Genomic DNA, 17,183 nt, shown 5'->3' with positions numbered 1-17,183 from the left:
CTTTCTGTAAAACTTTTATCTCTCCTTCAGATCTGAATGATAGCCTTGCCAGGTAGAGTATTTTGGGTTATAGGCTTTTTCCTTTTATCATTTTGAATGTATTATGCTACTCCCTTCTGGCCTGCAAAGATCAACTGATGATCTTTTGGAAGTTCTCATGTACATAACTAGTTGCCTTTTTTTTTTAAAGAGTTTTTTGATATGGACCATTTTTTAAAGTCTTTATTGAATTTGTTACAACACCGCTTCTGTTTTATGTTTTGGTTTATTCGGCCGCGAGGCATGTGGGATCTTAACTCCCAGACCATGGATCGAACCTGCAGCCTCTGCATTGGAAGGTGAAGTCTTAACCACTGGACAACCAGGGAAGTCCCATAACTAGTTGCTTTTCTTTTACTGCTTTTTTAAGAAAAATTTATTTATTTTTGGCTGTGTTGAGTCTTTGTTGCTGTGCATGGGTTTTTTCTAGTTGCGGCGAGCAGGGGCCACTCTTCTTGCAGTGCGTGGACCTCTCTTTGTGATGGCTTCTCCTGTCATGGAGCATGGGCTCCAGGTGCATGAGCTTCAGTAGTTGTGGCTCGTGGGCTCTAGAGCGCAGGCTCAGTAGTTGTGGCACACAGGCCCAGTCATTCTGTGGCATGTGGAATCCTCCTGGACCAGGGCTCGAACCCATGTCTCCTGCATTGGTGGGCAGACTGTTAACCACTGCTCTACCAGGGAAGCCTTCTTTTGCTGCTTTTAAGGTTCTGTCTTAATCTTTAATTTTTGCCATTTTCATTTTAATGTTTCTTGCTGTGGACCTCTTTGGGTTTATCTTGTTGGGGACTGTCTGTACCTCTTGGACCTGGATATGTTTTCTTTCCCAGGTTAGGGAAATGTTCAGCTATTATTTCTTCAAATAAGTTCTCTTCCCCTTCCTCTGTCTCTTCTCCTCCTGGGACCCCTTATAATGCTAATGTTACACATTGGATGTTGTCTTAGCGGTTTCTTAAACTATCTTCAGTTTTAAAAATTATTTTTTTCTTTTTTCTCTTCAGCTGGGTGATTTCAACTACTCTGTCTTCCAGTTTGTTGATCTGTTCCTCTGTATCTAATTACTGCTTATTCCTTTTAGTGTATTTTTTATTTCAGTGATTGTATTCTTCATATTTGTTGGGTTTTTTTCCTGTGTTTTTTAACTCCTTGCCACACTTCTAAGAGTGTTCATGCATTTTTCTCCTGAATTTATTGAGCGTCTGTATGATCATGACCTTGAACTCTTTATTGGGTAGATTGCTTATCTCCATTTTGCTTAGTCCTTCTGGGGTTTTGTCTTGTTTCTTCCTATGGTATGTATTCCTCTGTCTCCTCATTTTACTGAATTATCTATCTTTATTTCTATGAATTAGGTAGGTCGGTTGTGTTTCCCAATCTTGGACAAGTGGCTTTGTGTAGGAGTTGTCTTATGGGAGCCAGTGGCACACTCCTCTTTGGTCACAAGAGCTATGTGCTCTAGGAGTGTCCCTTATGTGGGCCCTTCTTTTTTGGTGGGGCTACCCTGTGGCCTGGTTGATTGTCAGGTCCTGCCTCCTGTGGTGGCTGCCACTGGTGGGTGGGGCTGGGTACTAGCATAGCTGACTGCAGGTCCCCAGGGGGTGGCCTCCAGGGCTCTTGCCATCTGGTTAGTGGTTGGGTAAGCTCCTGTTGCTAATAGGCTAGAGAGAGGACTCCAAGCTTGCTTTTGTACCATCAGTGTCTTCGTGGAAGAAGACTTCCAAAAATGGCTGCTGCGAGCGTCTGTGTCCCCAGGGGAGTCCCAGTGGCCCTCCTGCCTCTCCGGGGTCTCTCCAAGATTAGCAGGTGGGTTTGATATAAGCTTCTTTCAAATTATTGCCTCTCAGAGCTGTATCTCAGAGTGGGTGAGATTTTGTGTGCGCCCTCTAAGAGTAGAGTCTTTTTTTCCTACAGTGCTCTGGCTCTCTTATATGCAAGCTCTGCTGGCCTTCAAAGCCAGGTATTCTGGGGGTTCATCAATCTGGTGCAGGAGCCCTGGGCTGGGGAGCCTCATGTGGGGCTTGAACCCCTTGCTTCTCGGGGAGAACCTCTGCATTTGTGATTATCCTCCCATTTGTGGGTCACCTGCCCATGGCTGTGCGTCTTATCTATACCGGGTCTCCACCACTCCTACCCATCCCATTGTGGTTCCTTCTTTGTATCTTCAGTTGCAGAAAATCTTTTCTGCTGTTCTTCCGGTTCTTATAGGTAGCTGCTCTTTAAATAGTTGTACTTTTGGTGTGTTTGTGGGAGGAGGTGAGCTCAGGGTCTTCTTACTCTGCCATCTTGGCCACACCCCCCTAAATTAAATATTTATTATTTTTAGATTAACAAAGTGAATTCATGTATCTTCACAGTATGTGTGATCTTACCAATAGGCAGTGCTAGAGGTTGCTTTTGGGACACGTTTTCTCTCCCTTCCTCTCCCTCCATCTATCCTCCGCCCCTTCCCTTCACTTCTTTAAGCTTTCATTACCTAACCTATTGTACTCGCTTCTGTCTGCACCACTCTCCTGAAGTTACTCTTGCTGAAGTTAACAACCTTAATCAAGTATCTTACGGTATTTGGTACCGTAAGTTTCTAAGTGTGATACCGATGGCAGAAATATAAGGAAGACATTAATAAATTTGTTCACATCAAAATAAACTTGTATTTCAATAAAATTGAAGACAAATGGCATATAAGCAAAAAAAATTCATTCTGGAGAAAGGCTAACATCGTCATTAAAGAAGCTTCTACAAACTAATGAAAAGAAAATGAACTTGAAGATGGTGGAGTAGAGGGATGTGGAACTCACCTCCTCCCACAAGTACATCAGAAATACATCTATGGGACTTCCCTGGTGGCACAGAGGTTAAGAATCCACCTGCCAATGCAGGGGACATGGGTTCAAGCCCTGGTCCGGGAAGATCCCACATGCTGCGGAGCAACTAAGCCTGTGCCACAACTACTGAGCCCACGTGCCACAACTACTGAGCCTGCTCGCCTAGAGCCCGTGCTCTGCAACAAGAGAAGCCACTGCAATGAGAAACCCGTGCACCGCAACAAAGAGTAGCCCCCGCTCGCCGCAACTAGAGAAAGCCTGCTCGCAGCAACAAAGACCCAACACAGCCAAAAATAAATAATAAATTTTTAAAAATAACATCGATATGTGAAACTATTTTCATGGAATACCTACTGAAAGCTGGCAGAAAATCTCATACAACCAAAGCTGCAGTAAAGATCCCCAAGTAATTAAATAGGACAAAGGGAAAAGGGAGAGGAGGAATTGGGATGGGGCCTGCCCCCTGGAAGGGAGCTGTGAAAGAGGAATGTTCCCTCGCTCTGGGAACCTCCTTTACCGGCTGGGAGGTTTGGTGGGACAGATAGGGAGCTTCAGAGGCTCGAGAGGACAGTGTGGAAGCTGGCCTGCTGTCCTACAGGGTAGAGAGAGTGCAGCACAGACCGTCTTGGCCATGCCGCTGCACTTTCCAGCCTGTGGTGCGCCTGCTGGTGTGTGCAACAACTGGGTGCTGCAACTCAGGCTTCAGCAGACAGACCCGGGCAGGGACTCAGGTTGGGTGCATGGAGACAGCCCAAAGGGCCTGGAGTGTGGCACAGGACACAGCTGGGGGTGCGCACAGAAGGAGCATGGGCCCGCCGTAGGAGCCTGTTGTCAGTGCATAAAGGGAGGGGTGTGAGCCGCCTTAGCAGCCCATTATCAGCATGCTCACAGTGGACATGGCTCTGTCTGCCATGGACTTTGCGCAGTTTGTGGGCGTGCACAGAGGTGGGGCTGAAATCAGAGCCAATCACCGGTCCTCCCACAGTGCATCCCAGGCTGTGGCTGTGGCGGGCTCTCGTGGTGGTGCGTGGGTTTTGGGACAACTCATGCATGCCTGAGGGACGTCCACAGAGGCCCTGAGGTGGCCCCTGAGGGCAGCACTAGCATTAGTTCACTAACAGTGGACTCTGTGCATGTGCACATGGGTGGCATCACAGAGTTGCATGTCCTGGTGGAAAGCTCCTGAGGAGAAACATACACTGGCTTCTGTCTCCTAGTGCTCCAGCCCCTCATTCCTCATATTGCAGCTTGGAACTGGATCTGGGGGCTTCAACTGTGACAGCTGAGGAGCAGACCCTGTCCCTGACAGGGCTGTGACAACTACAGGGCAGAGAAGAGGCCCCACTCAGTATCCACTGCAGGCTCTGGTCACCACAACACCAGACACACCCCTTATCAAGGGGACAAGGGCCAGCACACCCTGAGGAAAGACGTGGCAAGCATCCACACTAAAAACAGCCTTTGCCAAAAATAATTGGACTCACACAGTCTACACAGGGACACTCCCACATAAAAACAGCCCTGTGAGACCACGATAGATAACTGTTTCTCTTAAATTCTTAGAGTCAGAGAAATTTAACTAAAATGAAAAACCAGAGGAACTACTCCCAAGTAAAAGAACAAGAGAAATCCCCTGAAGGAACAAACAATGAAACAGACTTCTCCAGTCTACCAGACCCTGATTTAGAAAAGGAGGTAATAAAAATGCTGAAGGAGTTAAGAAAGATTGTTGATAGAAATGCAGATCGCTGTAACAAGCAACTAGAAACTATAAAGAGGATGCAATGTTTATAGCAGCACTGTTCATAATAGCCAAGACATGGAAGCAACCTAAGTGTCCATCGACAGAGGAATGGATAAAGAAGATGTGGCACCTATATACAATGGAATATTACTCAACCATAAAAAATGCAATATGCCATTTGCAGCAACATGGATGGACCTAAAGATTATCATACTAAGTGAAGTAAGACAGAGACAAATATCATAAGATATCACTTATGTGGAATCTAAAAAATGATACAAATGAACTTACTGACAAAACAGAAATAGACTCACAGACATAGAAAACAAAATTGTGGTTACCAAAGGGGAAACGGGTGGCAGGGACAAATTAAGAGTTTGAGATTAGCAGATACAAGCTACTGTATACAAAATAGATAAACAACAAGGACCTACTGTATAGCACAGGGAACTATATTCCTAATCTTGTAAACACCTATAATGGAAGAGAATCTGAAAGTATGTATACATGTATCTGGACTACTTCCTTGTGCACCTGAAATTTACACAGTATTGTAATCAACTATACTTCAATTAAAAAACAATAAACAAGACTATCCCAGTAGAAAATGGACAAAGAAATTGAACGAATAGTTCAAAAGGAAGAAATGCAGCAGTTCAGAAATGTGGAAGAATTTTTCAGATTCATTGGTGAGCAAAGGAACTTAGAAAAAAAGAGACACTGCTTCCCCCATCCAACATAATGAATAACAGTAGGGACAGATTGTGACACAGTGCTCACTGTGTGTAGGTCACTGTTCTCCAGACATTAATGAAGTTGACTAATCCTCCCAGCAGCTCTATAAGCAGGTCCTGTTGTTGGCCACATTGTACAGATGAACAAACTGTGCCACTTAAAGATAAGTAACTTGTCCGAGGTTAAATAGCAAATAAGTGCTAAAGCCAGTATTTAAACCCAGGCTCTCTGACTCTAAGGTTTTAGTGCTCTTTGACTACTACCCTTTATTGCCTCCGAAAGATTTTAATAAATAATAACCACTGTTAAAAGAGTACGTAGGAACAGGCACTTTTATTCGCTGCTGGTCAGAATGCAAGCTAGTAGGCGTTTCTGTAAGACAAGCAGTGTGTTTGAAAGCTTTAACGTGCATATTCTTTGAACTCACAGTGTGTACTATGGAAATCTTTATAATGAGTACATAAAAATGCATGTACAGAAACTTAATCTGAATTCTTTTATAATAGCAAACACTGTAAACAGCTTAAATGTCTAATAAGAGGATTAGGTAAATAACTTTGGGAAGTAGTCTTGCTAAGCTTGTATTCTTATTGCAGGTAGTAAAGTAATGCTGCAAATTAATTAGTTCATGTAGGAAAAGGTTTGCTTCTTCCTCCATTAAGTATGTACAGTATTTGACTTTCTAAATTATTCTTATAAGATTGAAATGTCACTGGTCTTCTCTTTTTAGCTATCTCTAGGTTGCATGACTAAAATTGAGGTAAAGTTTATTTAACCTTCAGTAAAGATTTTATATATCTTTTTTTAAGTAAGCAAATCACTGAGGAATAGAATTTGAATTAAATATTATAATTGTTATAGATGACATGCTTTATTTCTATTAACTGTTACTCTTTTTTTTATATCTAGCCTATCTGTTACGATGCCTTAGAAAAAGAACCATGGAGAAGTATGTTAGAGTACAGAAGATCGGAGAAGATTCATTCGGAAAAACCATTCTTCTAAATCTGTAGAAGATGGCAGACAGTATGTTATCAAAGAAATTAACATCTCAAACGTAAGTATATTTTTTGTTTGGTCATCCAAGTAGAAGTCAGGTTACAAGAGAGAATAAAAAAAAATATGGCAATGCATGACCTAAAGTGAAAGACTGCCGTAATCACAGAGAGAACCACTAATTTCAGAAGAGTCTGTAAATCCTTTCAGATTGTTTTCTGTGATGTGTGCTCATGGTTGTGTGTTTAAAAAAGATACCTCACCTACTGTTCTTTGACTTGATCTGGTTTGAACATCTTAAAATGTTTTTGTTATATTTGTGCCTTCAACTTATTCTTTTTAACTTCTAGCTGTATTTTAGTATTTGGGCTGTGCTTCATTGGTAGCATTATTATTATTATTTTTAATATTTATTTATTTATTTGGTTGTGCCGGGTCTTAGTTGCGGCAGGCGGGCTCCTTAGTTGCAGCTTGCGGGCCCCTTAGTTGTGGCTTACTGGCTCCTTGCGGCTTGTGGGCTCCTTAGTTGCGGCTTGCGGACTCCTTAGTTGTGGCATGCGTGTGGCATCTAGCTCCCTGACCAGGGTTTGGACCCAGGCCCCCTGCATTGGGAGTGCAGAGTCTTATCCACTGCTCCACAAGGAAGTCCCAGTAGCATTATTTTTAACCACTCTCTTTTTGATGGACTATTAGGTTGTTTATTTACTTAATGTACTATTTTCTTCTTTTCCTTCTATTTAAGATGTCCAGTAAAGAAAGGGAAGAATCAAGGAGAGAAGTTGCAGTGCTGGCAAACATAAAGCATCCAAATATTGTACAGTATAGAGAATCATTTGAAGGTCAGATAAATTTTGCAAGAGCACTCAAAAGAACTCCTAAGCCTTATGATAACTGTTGTATACTTCCCTTTTAAGGATCTTTTTGTGAATTATTCTCAGGAAGAAAAGTATATCATTTCTGCTTCAATACACATGCATTTTAGACATAGGAGGAACAGTCATTTACACCTTTTTAAACTAAATTTCTTTTAAGTGCTACCACCACTGCCACTGAGAAAATGTTCTGATTTTAGGAAGTATCCTGCTTGAGAGTGTTCTCAGGTTCTTAAAATATTATAAAGTATTGCTGTTTTGGAAATATCTACCATCATATTTGGTAATGCAGGAACTAAGGTAAAACAAAGCTTCTCTAAAGGCAGAAAAGTGGTTTATTGAAGTCATTCCCATTATCATAAATCTCTGTCAGTTGCAAAATAGAAAGATAATCTAGATTGAAAGTAAAAGATAGTTTAAATGACCATTTCAGGGTCGCATTACATACCAGTTTCAGCAGCTGAATTAAAGTATCCTTGTTCCCAAATAAACTTGGTACCTAGTAAAGTAAAACATACTTTTTAAAAGTATATGGATCATTAACACCTTATGCCATAAAGTACTCAGTTTATTTATTTTATGATGGCAGTGAAATGAGGCTTTATAGCTCATGTGAAAGAGTACAATGTTAACCATCTCTTCTTTCTCAGGACCTTGATTTCCTTTATTTGTCTCTCCCTTAGCATCTGTCTTTTAGTTTCTTTCTTCTTTCATCACCAAGATTTTACTATTTCAAGGAAAAAGGTTTGAATGTATGTCAACACATATTCTATCAGACGTTTTGTATTTATGTTGAATGCTTCACCTAGAAACATCTGAATGAATGATTCACAAGGGGTATAGCATGTTCTTTAAATAAGGTTATATTGTTACTGGCGTTTAGTTTTAGAGGAGTAAATGCTCATGGTAAATGTATTCAGGAGTGCAGACATGCATGAACCCCAAGATCTCTGTTCCTCACGCTCATTCTCACTCCCGAGGGGTAAGCAATGTGAATAATTCCACGTTGATTCCGTACTGTATTTTCTGTGACTGTGTGGAACAAGCATATGCGTGTAGCCTTTGATGTTGAAAAACAAGTGGGATCGTATCTATGTATGTCTGCATCTAGTTCTTTTCACTTTGTCTCTCATGGGTATCTTTCCATGTCACTGTTTTGATGCACCCCATTCTTTACAACTTTCTTGTAACATCTGCAGTGTTTTCCATGGGATACCCTTTATGGCTGTATCACAATTTGTTTAGCCTCTTTTCTGTTATGGATACTTAGGTTGTATTTAGTGTTTCACTGTTACAGGTAGTGTTGCCCTGGACATCCTTGTACAGGTGTCTGTGTACTGTGGCAGTCTTTTAGGAGTGGAGTTCTTAGACTAAAGGGCATGAGAGTTCCTTTTTCTCACAAGCTCTCCAACCCTGGCCTATAAGTTCATTCTCAGATTTATAAGATGTAGCTTCGTCTGGTGATCCTATACATTTGGTATAGAATTTGGTCCCTGTTTCTGCCTCACCTGAGCCATCTTCTTATTTTAATCATGTAGCTCTTTGGACCTCTTAGTTTCTCATAGAGCTTTTGGGAGCTCTGAAACACAAATATTTAATTTTTCTCTAAAATGATTATACATAACTTACATATGTGAACATTTTAAATCTCCCAATTTTAAAAAATAAGCAAGTTGGTTAAAAAAGTGAAAATTTTGATGTTATTTTGAACGTCTGCCATGAAAGGTGAGGAAATTAGTGTCTTTACAGTTCCTCCCCACTGATGTTTGTTCATCTTGACAGGGTAAAAATATTTAATAATTATCTTTTGTTCTGAAATTTGTTCTGAAATTATAATTCTTAGAGTTGTTTGGCCTTGGTTTTATATTTAGATAGATTCAATTCTTATTGTTAGTTCTTTTATAACTTAGATACCCCTTTCCAGAGATATCTGGAATTTATCTCCAACTTTTCTGGATTTCATCAATTTTTTTTTCATGACGAGCTTATGGATGCTGTATTCCCTCAATGCAGTTACTGTTTGCATTTCTGAGAGTGTCTAACTAATGCTTTTATACATGAATAAGTATCTTTGATGACCCCTTTTCCCTTACAATCACATTTTGTCTTCTGGCATTGAATGTTTCTGTAGAAAAGTTTGAGGTCAGCATAAAGCTTCTCCTCTTGAAGGTAATTTACTTTATCTTTCCTCGATGCTTGAAGGATTCTTTCTTTAGAATTGAAATTCACCAGAACATGGCTTAGTATTAATAATTCTGATTCTGTCTCTTTTGGAACATTTTGTACCCTTTCTCCCTGCAGATTCTGGTTTTTCTTTGTTTCAGGAAAGTTTTCATTTCACTATTTAAAAAAAATCCATATATACCTTAAAATAAGGAAAAGTATTCCAAAATTTGTTTGTCATAAAGTTGTCTTAGCTTACAGATGAATTCTTTCTTATAAAGTCTCTTGTATTACAGGATGTGCTCTCAAATTTTAAAATACATTAAATAACAAAGTGGTTTTGAGGAAGAAAACTTCACTGAGTTAGTTTTGAGTGCTTATAGAGGTCCTCAGGCAGAATTAGTTTTAAAAACAGGCATAAAAGAAATTTGATACTGATGTCATAATTGCAGCTGTTAGATACTGTTGTAAGTCTTCTAAAGTCACTTAAAAGGCAGTATGGTTATGTTGTGACAATCATGCATATGAACTCACTAAAATGATTTTTTTTTAAGTCCCAATATTATGCGTATGGGAATTAAGACATAGAAAAAATTCCTCTGACAACATAAACAGATTTTAAAAATGCTCTCTTTCAGTTAACTTAAAAGGAAATGAAGATCATGTGTATGGGGAAAACATAGGTGAATCAATAAAAGACATTTATATTGATGACAGATGTGAAAAATTTGGATAAAATTGTTTTGTAAAACTGGAGAGTGGGGAGAAAACAGTATTACCAGATTTATAAATGTATAATTAGATTATATTAAATATTATAATTAGACACTTCTTGTCTATATTCCTGACATCTTTAAATTTTTTAAAAAATTGATCTTATCATTGAGAAAGTGTTGTGTCACTGTATATTGGAGTATCTGTGTTATACAGTTTCGTTTTTTCTACTGTTATTCATTTATTGCTCTCTGTTTTTAGTTGTCTCTAGCTATCACCTTCTAATTGCTTTCATTCTTTTGTTTGTATTTTCCTACCTCATAAGTTTTTTTAACCTCATAAGTTTGTTTTACTTCTTACTGTTGCAAAAGTAGTTTTTATATCTTTAATGGAAGTTTTTCAGTCTCACTTATGGAGCTTGTGTTGGCATTCACCTTGTTCCTCATTGGTGTTGCCAAAATCTAACTTCTCTATGTACTTGAAGAAAGCTTTTCTTTGAGGCTAAATTTGGATTGCTTTTTGCTGTAGGTAACAGAAAATCTGGCCAGTATTGGCTTAAGTGAGAAAGATACTTAATGATCTCACCTAACAGGAAGTCTTAAAGGTGAGCTGTCCTGTGTATAGGGTGTACATAGCGTCTTAGGCCCTGGCTGATTTCTACTCTGACATCCTTAATAGGCACGTTTTTAAGCCTAATGCTGTCTCCTTGTCCTGAGAAGATGCTTTGCAACTCCAGGCAGCGCCTGTATCCAAAAGATGCCAAAAGAAGGGGGAAGGGCAGCAGCAGCAGCTTGGGAACAGACAAGAGCCAGTGCTTTCTCGGAAGCCACTGTTCAGATTTCCTCTTAGATCTTAGTGACAGATATGGGGTCAGTGACCACCTCTAACTGTAGGGGAGACTGGGAATTAGGGAATCTGGGATTTTTTCATCTTCTCAAGTGAGAGGCGATGAAGGGAGAAAAGTGTTAGAATTACAGGGTTGGCCTGCCAGCAGTGCGTGCTTCGTTGAGAGGTCATAGTTCGTGTCCTCTCTTAAACTCTCGGTTGTTTTCTAACATGTCTTGAGTCTTTGTCACTTGCCTTACAGTCTTTTTACCTCAATTTCAAGCAGTTTCTAGGTGGTCATTATGTTGGGTTTTTTTGGAGGGTGTTTATTCAGTACTGTGTGAGTCCATTGGTGATACGGGTGGTGTCTTATATTTCTGTATCCCTGGCATCTTGTGCAAAGTGCCTGGAACATAGTTGACACTCAGATGCTTGAGTGATCAAAGGAATACAAAACAGATTAGTATTTCCCTCATGCAGAAGAGACTTTTCTTTTAACCTTACATTTTAACTAGTTGTTATCCCAAGATAAATGACAAAAAATATAACAGAGCTCAGATATTTTCTTCAGGATTGCTTCTCCATTTCCTTTCTCAAGTCCTGTTTAACCTTCTCTATCTCCCTGTCTCTGTGTCTGTCTGTGTCTCTCACACACAGACACACACACCTTTTAAAAAAAATCTTGTAATAGTTTTATTTTATTTTTGCTACATGAAGATGGTACAGAATTCAAAGGTTACATAACAGTAAAAAATTTGCCTTCTGTTTCTATTTTTGAGTCACCTGTTTTTCCCTCCTGGAGGTACCCACTGTTGTACCACTATCTTGAGTTTTCCTCCAGAAATGTTCTAAGCGTTAATAAGCATACATAAATCATAGCACACAGTACTTTTTTTTTTTGCTTTTTGTTTCTCATGCTATGTAAATGGTGACATTCTATACATATTTTTCATAAGTAGTAGATTGTACAGTTTTCTGGGGGTTTTTTTCACACAGTGATTTCTCACATGTATATTTGGATGATCTTTTCGTATCAATTGTAAAGAGTTATACAGATTCTTAATCAGCTCATTCATGTAGATTGCCAACCCTGGGCACATTGGAAGCAGTGTATACAAGGTGAATGTGAGCACTGCGAGTAACAAGACCACCACCCACGGTGCCAGGAGGAAGGCCATCAGGACAAGGCAGCAAGAGAAGTGAACTCTGGGAAGGCTGTTCCTTGAGCTGTAATAAGTGATATGGGCCGCTCTTCCTTACCCGGGAAAAAGTGGTGTGATCTTAGCCCTATGGAAGAGTGAGGGTGGAGAGAAGGATTAGAAGTGTTCTTCTCATCCTGTCTACCACAGGAAGGGTCATGGAAGTCTTTTATCCTGTGGACTGAGGCATACAGGTGATTGGGGAAGTGCCCCATCTTCATGTTCGTTCACAGATTATATATCACTACAAAGAGAGCTCCAGGAGAGTAGAGACTGTCTCACTGTTGAGTCGTGACAGTTCATTGCAGCATCTGTTATTGTGTTTATTTAACAGGTAATTAAGTGGATGAAATAAAGCTGGAAAGTAATGGTCAGCTAAAAACCAAGGTTACCCATCTCTGACAAATGAGTGGAAAAATGTGATTTTTATAGTTGATGTTTAAGGAAATATATCTATTAAATGAAATCAACTATATCTGTCTGCATTTTGTCCATATTGCAGAGATGTTTATGTCAGTGTGGATAATGGGATGGTGTATTCTTGGCAGAAAAGTCATTAATGATGGGGTTGCCTGTTAACCCAAGTTACCGCACAGTCTGTGTGACCACTAAACCTTGACTTTGCACTTCAATTCTTCTGGCTGTGGTTCTGTTCTTAGTTTAGTGGAACGTATTTAATTAATTGCTGCTTTTTAGTAAACCTTTAGGTACCTTTAATATAGCTGTGCTTTTGATGTACATTTTAAAAAATGGACTGTAACGTTTATATTTTTTAGAAAATGGCTCTCTCTACATAGTGATGGATTACTGTGAAGGAGGGGATCTGTTTAAACGAATAAATGCCCAGAAAGGCATTTTGTTTCAAGAGGACCAGGTGAGTTAGCACGTGGAAGACTGGCTCTTACTCCGTAAGTGTTGTTGACAGTTCATTCAGTGCTTGTTTGTTTGTACTACGAGTATTAACTGGACACCTACTCCAGCTCTCGTGAGCTCCCTCCTGAGTTCAGGTCCTGTCTCGTTTCCGTCTGTGACGATGCTGCTGTGTGTGTCGTATACGTCGTGTCCTCTGTGTGTGTGTGTGTGTGTGTGTGTAACTATATTTTTATGCAGGTAGCTGATTGATTACTCTGTATGCTGTCAGTTGGCTTACTGCTGCCTTATCTTAGAATGTGGCTTTGCCGGTAACTCCAGCTCTAGAAGCCTTGCCCTGCAACTGCGTGAAATCCAGTCTTCGTTTTGATTTCAAGGAACTCTAAAATATGAGCTATTCTATGTACGCAGTCTTGTTTCCTGTTCCCTAGTGTGCACCCTTTTTCATTGATGTACCAGATATTTATCGCGCATTCATTTTGTGGTTGGCACTGGGACACAGGTTTATACCTCTCATTTTCTTCCTATGTATTTATTCTGATTATTTATTTTATTTTGGTAGTACCTTCTGCCCTGCACCTCTGACTCTCTGTTACTAATATTTTACCATTTTTTAAAAAACTCAGCTCAAGTCCCAGCTTCTTCTTTAGATTTTCCATAGGTACTCTGATTTTCCATGATCTTTTCTTTCTCTGAATTCCTATTGTATTTCTCATTATCACCCATCCTTAATTTTAATTGCTGGCTATTACGTAGGAGAATGGAGGGAGCTCTGTGCTAGGAGTGTTACATTTGTTGTCTCTTTTAATTCTTAAATCCCCCTGTGAATTAGTGTACTGTAGTTTTTTCTATTTAATAGGTAAGAAATCTAAGGTTAAGTAGCTTGCCCAAAATCACAGTTGGTGTTTGAACCTACCCCTGTCTAACAGCAGAGTTTATAAAATGTTCTTTTTACAAACTTAAATTGTAAAATTATTCAGAGGTTTGTAGATGGAAAGCTGTCTTCCCCCGCTGTTCTGTCCCTGAGATTACCACTGCTTTTGGTTTGGTGTGCTTTCAGTTTTACTTTTCACCTAAGGACTGTTTCTGATCCATCCGCTTTGCTGTCTGTACATCTGTTGTCTCTAGCTCCGACCTAATAGTCCATGGGATTCCTCCCAGTCTACACTCACCTTTAGTGCATCGTGCACCCTTGTTAATGTACTCTGAATAATGTCACATTAGAGTTGTTTCTTCGAGCAGGTTGTAATTTACTGTAGAGCGGAGGCTCCAGTCTGCTTATGTCAAGGTACTGAGGAAGGCTGCGTCTGTGGTAGCACCGCCTTGGCACAATTCAGCAGCTGATTGATAACGTCATACAGATGGGGACTTTGAGGGTCTTGGCAGCAACTTGGAGATAAGGTAGGATGAGAGCTTGAGTTAAAAGTACTATCGAGTAGGGTAGTGTCGTATTCCTCAAGCTTTCCTTACCTCATGTGCCACAATTAAGCCTACTAGGCAGAGCACAACACTTGGAGTGAGAAGACTTGGGTTTGAGTGCTTGTCCTACTTATCAGCTTGGTAATTATGTTTACAAGTTACTTAACTGCTTTTTGACTTTACATCCTCATTCGGTAGTAAGGATATTCCTACCAGGTAGCCAACAGTACTATTGTGGTGAAGGTCAGATAGTAATGTTTGTTTGTGTACAAGGTGCTATTTTTTTTTTTTTTTTTTAATTAATTTATTTATTTATTTATTTAGGGCTGTGTTGGGTCTTCGTTTCTGTGTGAGGGCTTTCTCTAGTTGTGGCAAGCGGGGGCCACTCTTCATCACGGTGCGCGGGCCTCTCACCATCGCGGCCTCTCTTGTTGTGGAGCACAGGCTCCAGACGCGCAGGCTCAGTAGTTGTGGCTCACGGGCCTACTTGCTCCGCGGCATGTGGGATCTTCCCAGACCAGGGCTCGAACCCGTGTCCCCTGCATTGGCAGGCAGATTCTCAACCACTGCGCCACCAGGGAAGCCCCAAGGTGCTATTTTTTTTATTACAGTTTTATCTGATATATTCCATTGCTTGTGCTTATTTTTATTCTTTTATCTCTTTTGGACTTTAAAATGCTTGCTGTTAAATTCCATAACATTATACTATAAAGTACATTGATAATCTATGAATTTAGTTTGTTTTTTAATTAATTAATTAATTGTTTGTCTTCGTTGCTGCATGCGGGCTTTCTCTAGTTGCGGCAAGGGGGGGCTCCTCTTCGTTGTGGTGCGCAGGCTTCTCATTGCTGTGGCTTCTCTTGTTACAGAGCACACGCTCTAGGTGCGTGGGCTTCAGTAGTTGTGGCACGTGGGCTCAGTAGTTGTGACTCGCCGGCTCTAGAGCACAGGCTCAGTAGTTGTGGCGCACAGGCTTAGTTGCTCCACGGCATGAGGGATCTTCCTGGACCAGGGCTCGAACTTGTGTCCCCTGCATTGGCAGGTGGATTCTTAACCACTGCACCACCAGGAATGCCCTATGGATTTGGTCTTTCTGTTGGATAAATATTCTTAGTACATAACGATATATATGTGTGTGTGTGTACATATATCTTTCTTGTAATCCTAGAAATTATGGAGATTTACTCCAGTTTTTTCATCCACCTCTGAGATTATTCCATATAAACAATAAAAATTTGGCAAGTCTTTCTTTTAAGTTAATAACATTTTTTCCTACCCTTCAAAATGACAAGTTTTGTTAGCCTATTTAAAATGGTACTTATTTACACAAAAATAACCTGCTACTCTCTGGGCTTTGAAGCAGGAAAACAGAGGTCAGAGGCCATTTTTTCTGTAGGCTGTAGGTTGAAATCAGTCTGAGATGGTTTTGTTCCATCTCTAGAATGGAAGTGGGAGCAGAGATGTGTGAGACAAGGAAATTCTCCAACTGCTCAAGTCATTCTCTTCAGTGATACTTACTTGTTTGCATCTTTACTAGAAAAAAACCTCATCAAGTTAGGAAGCAAGTTGACTAAGTCTGTGACTTTTAATCAGTAGTAAACAATGATATGAAGTAAGTACATTCTGCTGAACAATTCTTGGATGGCCTTTCCCCACGTAGATATTAAAAAGATGTGCCACTGACTATTTTTGGCTTATTTCTAAGTGTTGGATAAGTTTTCTGATAGTCTTGTCTCCTGAAAATTTCCAAATGTATGTTCTTTTAAAAGAAAGTCTGTTCTCGTAGGGTTGGCCCTAATATTTAGGTGCAGTCAGAGTGTTAATTAGGCATATAGACTTCCTTGAGTTTACTCTGAAAATCGAGAGCCTTATAGAATTGAGCAACTATGCAGCTACTAAGGCCACAGAATTGATTTCTGTCCAGAAGTTTTCATAAGGAATCTTAGATAGGATTTTTTAAAATATTATTTGTTCTTCTATCCCAAGGCCAGGAAACAAAGCCCAGTACATTTTCCACCGAATTTCACCTGAAGTACCTATAAATTTGGGTGATTTTCTTTCTTCTTGAGGGTTTTCAGATTTGCCAAGGTTTTTGGCTACTACTAAATGACCTTGCCACCTGTGATGCTGAGACCTTGTAAGTCAGGCACTAGGCCAGTTCCCTGGTGCCACAATGTAGGAATTGTCTCTGTGTATATTTGTTGGCAGCACGCTTGTCATAACTGATTGAATGAAAATCATCCTTACATAAGACAGTCCAGGTATGGCTTTGTTTGCACAATTGATTTGTGTAGTTATATTCTGGTGAAAAGGAGTGTACATTCTTATTGAACCAATGAAAATTATAATATTCCTGAAAAGTAAAACTCAGTAAAACTATTTCTAAATTCTGAATGGGTCAGTAAGAAGCAGATAATCATTTTAAGATGTTATATTTCAGTCTAGAAAATCATAATTTACTAAATTGAGGGTAGAGATAGCTTAAGAAGAGAAAGTAGGGGACTTCATATGTTTATTAAGTATAGAAGGATGGAACATTAAAAATATATGTATAATACCAGTTGTATTCCAAACAAATAAACACAATTAAATTTCATTTAATTCAGTTCATTCAGTCCTAGTAATTCTTATCGTGCTGGGTTTGGGTAAGTCAGCTTTTATGTTGTATATCAGCTTCTGGACTGAAAAAGCCTTAGGAATATTGACTCAGTCCATTGTTCAACGTCAGTAGTGTCAGCTCAGAAGCCTGTACTCAAGAGTGTGTTGTTTGAGGTGTCAGTAGTTCAGT

The 17,183-nt window shown here is 39.8% G+C and overlaps 1 protein-coding gene across 1 annotated transcript in view; it reads left to right on the top strand.

Moving 5' to 3' along the window:
• The window catches only part of LOC308609681 (serine/threonine-protein kinase Nek1-like), a gene marked incomplete at its 3' end in the record, with an annotated part of 151,820 nt that overhangs the window by 10,866 nt on the left and 123,771 nt on the right, over positions 1-17,183 (top strand). The window contains 4 exon segments of the mRNA XM_081223394.1: positions 6,247-6,336; positions 6,339-6,394; positions 7,076-7,172; positions 12,883-12,980. Coding sequence (XP_081079520.1) covers positions 6,279-6,336; positions 6,339-6,394; positions 7,076-7,172; positions 12,883-12,980 — 309 coding nt within the window. The 5' untranslated portion in view covers positions 6,247-6,278.

This window comes from Mesoplodon bidens, assembly GCF_964165515.1.
Source record: "Mesoplodon bidens genome assembly, chromosome: Y".
In the NCBI taxonomy this organism is placed as follows: Eukaryota; Metazoa; Chordata; class Mammalia; order Artiodactyla; family Ziphiidae; genus Mesoplodon; species Mesoplodon bidens.
Note: the sequence above shows the minus strand (reverse complement) of the source record. Positions and strands in the feature narration are given on the sequence as shown.